The sequence below is a fragment of the Mastacembelus armatus genome, chromosome 8 (assembly GCF_900324485.2).
Source record: "Mastacembelus armatus chromosome 8, fMasArm1.2, whole genome shotgun sequence".
NCBI lineage: Eukaryota > Metazoa > Chordata > Actinopteri > Synbranchiformes > Mastacembelidae > Mastacembelus > Mastacembelus armatus.
The window spans coordinates 21,636,242-21,644,978 of NC_046640.1; the positions used below are offsets into that span (position 1 = coordinate 21,636,242).

General features: G+C 44.5%; 1 protein-coding gene across 3 annotated transcripts in view; it reads left to right on the plus strand.

Moving 5' to 3' along the window:
- Positions 1–7,857, plus strand: part of ntn1b (netrin 1b) — a 36,241-nt gene extending 28,384 nt beyond the window's left edge. For all 3 annotated transcript variants that reach the window (XM_033325323.1, XM_026324069.2, XM_026324070.2), the window contains 2 exons: positions 408–482; positions 5,829–7,857. In XM_033325323.1, the coding sequence (XP_033181214.1) occupies positions 408–482; positions 5,829–6,148 (395 nt within the window). In that variant the 3' untranslated portion in view covers positions 6,149–7,857. The remainder of the gene's footprint in view (positions 1–407; positions 483–5,828) is intronic.
- Positions 7,858–8,737: the final 880 nt, after the last annotated feature.

The window sequence follows — 8,737 nt, forward strand, 5'->3', positions numbered from 1 at the left end:
GAGACTTCACTTTCTCGCCTCTTGTGGCCGAGATGCCGCTCAGGGCTCCTGCTAATTTTTGGTGGGTCACTAGCTAATTTCCCCCCTCGACCTTCTTTTGTGCAGACTCTAACCTCTGGAGCCCTCAGAGATTACACAATGCATGCCAGGACAGTGACGAGGGAGCAGACTGAAGTGGAAAAGTTGGGAGGATCTATTTCACAGTGGCACTTTAAGGCACCTTTAAGCTCCTCAGGGCACAAATAGTGTGACACAAGGGGCCACATGTGAAGCTCATCCAGCTGGAGCCTGGTGTCACCACACTGACAGCTCACGTAGCACTTGTTTGGTGCCTTATTACGTATTTTTACGTTGCAGAATGAAATCTGCTGCTTGACTCTGACTCTTTCTTTTCTGCTTTTCCCCAGACTGTGACTCTCACTGTAAAGCCTCCAAGGGAAAGATGAAGATCACCATGAAGAAGTACTGTAAAAAAGACTACGGTGAGTGAGTCCAAATTCAGCAGTGTGGGCTGCACGGCGTCTGCCAGCAGTCAAGAGGTCAGATGGCTCAATTAATCAGATGCTGAGCAGGGCCAGTCCTCATTGTGGTTCAGCCTCAGATCATGTTCGCTAACACAGATTAATCTAAGCACATATCGCTTCGCTCTGATGTGGGTTTTCATGCACGCTAGGCTGATAAATCACACCCATGAAAACGAGATTCTGGGAGAAAAGGCGTTTTCCAGAGAAGTTGGTTAAGTGGTCAGATATAACTGATCTGGGGGTGCACACTACTTCGCGTTTTCATTCCCATATTTCCCTTTTTCTCCTGCCAAACAACTGCCCGAGAATCAGACTCAGTTGCACAAATGCAAAGAAATTAGCATTAGCACAGGTCATCTGATCGTATTTAACCTTGAGCAAATCATTAACTAGCTAACACTATTTGTGCAGCTGTGTGAAATATAAAAGTTGGCCTATTATTAGATGTAGACACACTCCTTACTCCTTAGCAAGAAAAACATATTGTTACCCTTAAACCATGTCTGCATTTAATTTAAACTGGTGCTGAATTCGTTGACATTTACTGTCCTCCGAGCTAATGGCTAACTCTGGTTTCTGAGCTAACGGCTAAGTGTCCTCTGAGCTAACGGATAACTCTGGTTTCTGAGCTAACGGCTAACTGTCCTAAGAGCTAACGGATAACTCTGGTTTCTGAGCTAAAGGCTAACTGTCCTAAGAGCTAACGGATAACTCTAGGTTTTGCGCTAGAGGCTAACTTTGGTTGCTGAGCTAAAGGCTAACTGTCCTAAGAGCTAACGGATAACTCTAGGTTTTGCGCTAGATTCTTAACTGTCCTCTGAGCTAACGGCTAACTCTGGTTGCTGAGTTAAAGGCTAACTGTCCTAAGAGCTAATGGATAACTCTAGGTTTTGCACTAAAGGCTAACTCTGGTTGCTGAGCTAAAGGCTAACTGTCCTAAGAGCTAATGGATAACTCTAGGTTTTGCGCTAACGGATAACTCTGGTTTCTGAGCTAACGGCTAAGTGTCCTCTGAGCTAACGGATAACTCTGGTTTCTGAGCTAACGGCTAACTGTCCTAAGAGCTAACGGATAACTCTGGTTTCTGAGCTAAAGGCTAACTGTCCTAAGAGCTAACGGATAACTCTAGGTTTTGCGCTAGATTCTTAACTGTCCTCTGAGCTAACGGCTAACTCTGGTTGCTGAGTTAAAGGCTAACTGTCCTAAGAGCTAACGGATAACTCTGGTTTCTGAGCTAACGGCTAAGTGTCCTCTGAGCTAACGGATAACTCTGGTTTCTGAGCTAACGGCTAACTGTCCTAAGAGCTAATGGATAACTCTAGGTTTTGCACTAAAGGCTAACTCTGGTTGCTGAGCTAAAGGCTAACTGTCCTAAGAGCTAATGGATAACTCTAGGTTTTGCGCTAAAGGCTAACTCTGGTTGCTGAGCTAACGGCTAACTGTCCTCCGAGCTAACAGCTTTCTTTACTTTACTCCCACTGCTTTGTGATGATGTGAGTTTAGGCACAAGAACAACTTTTCATTTTGATTCCTTGATCATTTCTCAACCGGTCTGGATTGTTTTCTGCCCTGAATCTGAGCTGGATCTGACACAGCTGGGAAAGTTAGCCTGATGCACTTTGGCAGAAGTACGAAGCGAATCACAACATGTGGTGAATGAATTCTCAGAACAAGTGGAGCAGCTGCAATAAATCTGTCAATGTGGTGCCAGCTAAATAAATCTCACATTACAGGGACTGAAATGAGAGATTAAACTGTTGTGTCAAACGAACAGCTTGGACCAAGAAGGTCATTTCATGTTTTAATGATTAATGATACAAAGTCCATTATGTGACACCAATAATCAAACCAAGTGAGAATATCTCACCTGCCAATCCAACACAGGAGGATAAGACGCAGGTGGTATGATGTATTTTCTCATTTTATTATTCTGTCGTTTAGCTCATAAGCTAAAAGTTTTTCGTCGCCATTGATCTCCATCGTAATTCTGTTATCGGTGGATCCACATCTGTAAAGCACAGAGACAGAAACGGATCTGGTTCTGGTTTACTCTTTGCAACTAACATATCCACTACATATCCATGTACTTCTGGACATGCAACATACGGTCGTCGATGTTAAAATCTGCCTGGTGTTTTTCAGAGCTGCATCTTTATTCCAGTTACTGACACCAGCTACAGGCCCTTCAGCTGGACTAAAGCTGGCGTCTTTCAGAGCTGACTAACTTGTCTCTCATTCAAAATCCTCTTTAACAGATTTAGTTACTTTAAACAGCCTCCAACTGAAAATTGGCCAAATATGCTCTAATTTATTCCCTCTTACAGTAGAAAGTAACTCAGGCCATTTGTTGCACTTTGCGAGAAAGCCAAACGCAGCCATCATTCATATTTCCTTGACTTAAATCCTAATCACCAGAGCTGAGACAGGCGCTGCGTCCATAAATCAGTCAGGCTGATTCAGGCAAAGTGGGCGTTTCCACCGAAGTTCCCCTGAAAAGTCTGGAAGCAGACGGTCCTGCCTGAACCTCAGTGAGGCCGAATCGCCGACATCATTGCTTAGCATGCACTCCCCTTTGCCTCGGCCGGGTTCATTTCTCAGGCCTGTCGCCTCGGTTTTGTGGGGCTTCAGACACTCTTCTCTGTTCTCTGGGGGCCAGACCCCCATGTGTGAGTGGTGGTGCACTCGGGCCCCGGGGGTCACGGGAAGGGGCCCTCTGTTTAAACACAGTTGTGCACCAAGCATTCCTCAGGACACAAACAGGTGGTAAATCAGGCAGACGGTGACGGATTGCCACCACGGAGAGAAAGAAATATGTTTCGTTTATTCAATTTTTGTTTTTCATCGCTGCCGTAGCTACGGAGACGGGGGACACAAAGGGATTATATTCTTGCCCGACTCCCTCCTCTGCACACACGTACCCTCCCTCTCTCCGCCGCCAGGAGGACAATGAATCAAAGGGCTGCGTGTTTACCGACGCTCCGGGATAGGGCTCAAAGGCAGGGCCCCCCAGCCTCCCCGGCCACCCTTCTGTGCTCACCCGGGGGTAGCAGGTCACTGATCATTCACTCAGCTGATAACTGGGGGGACAGGGGCCTCAGTGCGGTAATTAAGCGAACTCTAATTTCATTAGCCCTCGCTTGTTGGTGGCATGCTGTGTCAAGCTGCAGCACACCGCCCAAAGACGATAAACCCAGTGGGGAGTCTGGCTGTGAGCGGCAGCCGTTGTGCGAGTGCAGGATCATCTCGCACTCATCTCTGCCTGTCCCACCAAACCCTGGGCACCGTTGTGTAATAGACTGTTTGACCCCGCTCTCCCATGCTCTCTCTCGGCCGTCTATTCAAAGCGTCAGGGGGTCTGTGTGTTTAAATACAGACTGAGAACATACTTGAGGCAGAGAAAACGGGGCAGACACTGAAACACAGAACAGGCCTGGGCGCTGTAACCGAGCCTCCTCGGCCCAGGCAGCGCTATCTCTGCTGGATTCTCACGCTGTGAAGTTGGATGGAGCTCTGGGAGCAGAACCCGGATAGCTCATGAGGTCGGAAACACATCCCGATTCTCCTGGAACTTTTTCTGTGGCTGGGAAGACAAACAGTGGCCCCTCCTCCCCCCTTCTCGCACACCCTTTATGTGTGAGGATGAAGGAGAGGGCTGCGATGAATGGCAGGCCTGTGAGAGCTCGCTCCTACTCAGCCCAACAAACCTTCTTTCTTTTGAAATTGTGTGCAATTTGCTCACACCGTGCACCGACACAGACTCAACCGCCCCCCCCCCCCATGGTTCTCTTCATCCCTGGCAGCAAACGGGGACGACTGATGAGCATAGAAAGTGATCATGTTCAGACAGAATTAGCATAGAAAAGGCTAATAAGAAATCTTATTATTGTTGTTATACCAGCATATTGCAACTTCCCCATACTGTGACAATTTATTATCTGTGTGTGTAAAAGAAAAACCACAGGAACTGGTGGAGCAATAAGTGAAAAGGCATGAAAATGGGCTGTGCATAGAAGATAAACAGATAAATATAAAAATCTGTCACGTCTCAGATCAAGTCAGATTTACTGTCCCACAGGACAAACAGTTTCTGCAGCAAAAACACTTAAAAATGTCAAAAACAAGAAAGTGCAAAGAACAACAGACACAGCTGCAACATGATAATGTTTGATAAAAACAAAGGCGACAACAACAGAAGCAAAAAGCAGGTTGTTTACTACAATTAACACAGTCGCTCCACATGGGATAAATAAAAAGATGTAATTTCTGGAAACATCTATCTCTGAGAGTTTCCCATCATCTAACCCAAGCTTCTCCACATTAGATTCCTCCTCACAATTGTAAGTCAACCCCCCCCCCCCCGCACACACACACACACACACACACACACACACACTTAAACGTTAACACCACATTCCTAGCTGAAACCACTTCACTTCAAGCACAGATTAGCGCCGGCGCTCGATCAGTGTGATGCATTCGGACAGAGAATCCATGCAGGGGAGCTTTACTCACGCCTGGAATGAAAATGTCGCCTACAAGTGGTGCTCCAATAGTTGCCAGGTTTGGTTTGAGTCAGCCGGAGGTTGTTTGGACTCCAGCTCACTGATCCTGATCGACCAATTGGAGAGGATTAGATTCAAAGGTTATACTGTTAGCAGATGTTTCTATAAAGTCTATATGGTCTGCAGTCTGTATATATGTATACGTATATGTTGGCAGGGTTTGTGGCAACTCAGGAGCACAACAAGGAAAGGTCAAAGGTCAGAGAGGAGGTGAGGGATCAGTGACAAGCAGCAAAGTCTGGCTGGTTTTTTAAAAAGCAGCTTTTAGAGGACGATTCACACCAATGTTGAATAAAAGTGTTGCCCTCTTTGAATAACAAGCTGTGGGAGCTTCAGTGGTCACCATCCTTTTCATCGCCACATCATCCTGTTTATATTCCAAAGCTGCATGTTTGTATTTATATGGATTAGATAAACAGAGATTGTTCCAATATTTAATAATCAACTACTGGAGTTGCAAAATGTGGAAGTTTTAGCTCTTTATCTAGAAGATTTTAGCTGATTCGACTGTTTCCATAACTATTTCAACCATTTAGCAGCTCCTTTTGATTTGACTTGATGTTTCAGCTGTTCATCCACTGCATATTTGAACTATTTGCCCAATACTGAAGAAGTTACTTTGTTTAGTCCTCTCCACTCACTCTCTGTGCAGCAGGTGGAGTCCACCCTAGGGTGCATGTGGAAATCACTGACTTTGACTGTGCAAGTGATTCAACCTCTGCTTCTCTCTGCTCCTAACCAGCTGTCCAAGTGCACGTCCTGAAAGGAGACAAAGCAGGCGAGTGGTGGAAGTTCACCGTCAACATCATTTCTGTGTACAAACAAGGTGAGCACCGCATCCGCCGCGGGGACCAGCTGCTGTGGGTCCGCGCAAAGGACGTGGCCTGCAAATGCCCTAAGATCAAGCCCGGGAAGAAGTACCTGCTCCTGGGTACGGACGACGACTCCCCCGGGCAGAGCGGCGTGGTGGCGGACAAGGGGAGCCTGCTCATCCCCTGGAAGGACATGTGGGGCCGCAGGCTGAGGAAGTTCCAGCAGCGCGACAAGAGGGGGAAGTGCTAAAAGTAGCTGGAGAGGAAAGAGAAAGAGAATGAGTGAGAGGTGGAGGCGACATAACATCTCTACATTGGATGAATGCAGGGAGGAGGAGAGGATGAATGGGGAAAAATAAACTGGAAGAATAAAGAGATGCAGGTTGAAAAGTAGGAGAGAAGTGGGGATGACTGAGTGCTGCTGCTCTGAGCTGGAGCTGATTAGTGTTTTTTAGAAACTTTTGTGAAGGAGCTCACTCGACACTTGTTCTGTTTCCGTTTGTCTTTCAAGGTTTGTTTTGTTGTGTAATTGCAGAGTTTGCACCTAATGTTCCAGATTTGTCACATCATGACTGTTTTACCCAGGATGCCGTTGTTTTTTTTAAGGTCCGTGGCTCAGTTGTTTTAAAGAACAATGCATCTACTGTATCACCGTTTTGTATGTCCAGAGGATCTGTTTCCACTGTGCTGTGTAAAGGTGGTCAAAATAAGAGTTAGTGACAAGTTGCTCTTGCAACCTGCCAAACTCTGGAAAAACGTTTCCAGCAGCCGAAGTGAAAAATGGTGAATTTGTTCGTAACCGTGGTCTCTGAGCGCCATGTTCCCGGAGAGCCTCCTGTTACCTCAGCGTTGTAGGAACGAAATGCCATAATGATCTTCTCCTCATTCTGTACAATGAACTCATTCCAGGTCTGTGCTCAGCGCTTATCGATGTCAACAGTATGTCGTGGTTGTGACCTCTGCAATGTAACGTAAGCATACGTGCATACATAGGCGTTATTTTTACTAGACGTAGAGTAGACATGTCAACCATGCACTTATTTTACTAGTCAGAAGTTTTAGAACATATGAGATATGTTCAGACGTTTTTAGAGTTGCATCCAAAAAGAAAAAAAAAAAAAAAAAGTCACACTTTTCCACATTATGATGCAAAAAAGCTGTAAAGTTCACGCCCCGCTTGTCGCAGCTGCATGGCTCAGAGTTTAGTGTTTAATGTCTAATACAGGACTAAATGTAAGCTGGACGTCCCAAACAGGTGAAGTGTCGTTCCATTGGAAACTGAGAATATCAGCCACTGAACCCCCTGCATGCTCGCTGTGTGTCCTGTGTCTGACTGATAGCTAACAATGATTGTGAATTATGTACACATTTAATTTGTATTCAGTGTTGTGGGAAATTAACCTGTGGAGTGATAGAATATCACGTTTTTGGTTTTTTTGGTTTTTTTGTACAGTGCGTTCAGCACACTGCGTCAAACGTTCGTCACCTCTGAGCGACTTTTTCTTCGAGGACTGGATTTTCACTATAAAGACTTGGTACTCGACAAAAAAGGCCTGACGATTGTCTACGTGTTAGAGCTGTATAGAATGACTTTTATTTTGTTTTTCTTAAACATTAACTAGATCTATCTCCATGTGAACGTAACCAGAGTTTTAAATAGTAGAGGCTTAATAAACAGAAAGTAAAACAAATGAATGTCAGACAGATTTCTCATGTTTACCTGCACCTGGAGGATCACACACACACACACACACACACACACACACACACACACACACTCACATTAACACACAGCTACACCTCAGTGCTCTGTGCATCATACTGTATGTGTTTGCAACTTACAACGTGCTAATAAAGTCCCTGCCAACACACCTGTCCTGACACATCTCCACTTGTTTTGCAGGCGTTTGCAGGAAGGTACCAGACTTCTGCTCTCCAGGAATATTATATCAGATGAATATCTGCTCATGTTTATACGTTGGCTTGTAAATGTTGTGTAGCAGTGTCATTTGCAAAATGGTTGTGTAATGTCCTGTAATACTAATATATTATGTTTATCACAAATGAAAATATTTAATGACACATGAACAATGTGGCTTTTGTGGTTTTTATTTTCAACCTTTATTTTTTTTACTTTTTGCATTGAATTGTAGACGCCTGTAAGGAGAAGTATTGATACGTGATTGGTTATTGAGCAGCCTGAGAGCGTAATCCCAGCTGGAATGACAGTTTTAGTTCGTTTCTCTTCCTGTAATAAAACAATGTGATCTCTTCTCAGACCGACAGATATTGAAGCTGATTTAGACAATGTGCTTCACAGTAACTAGGAGTCACTGGTACTTCTCATGGCTGCTTCTGTTAGTCGTCATTGCCAGCTGCTTTATGCAGTGAGAAGAACATGAGAAGCAGCTGCACATGAAAAAAAAAAAAACAAAAGCTGGATCCTCGTCAGGAACTGAACCCACATAATGAGCTTTTCAACAGCCTGTCGATGTTTTTAGGGGCATTTTAGAAGCTGATGTGTTTTAGTGGTTTAGATTCATCTATTTTTGATCACGAAAAATAGCTGTGTGAAAAATCTTAATCACACTTTAGCACTGCAGTATTTTCCTTCTGAGAAGTATTTACTGGTGTTGTTTGATTTTTCTGCCCAGGATGAGTTTTAAATAAAAGTAGGGAGGTTAAACAAAGTACTGATATACTTGATATACTCAATATTTTAGGTACATTTTTCTCTTAATGTTTAAATAGGCGTTTGCATGTGTTGTGATATTTCTACGTTGACTTAAGAAAAAGATCTAAATGTTTCATGCACTTCATGTGTGGGTGTAGTCGCAGG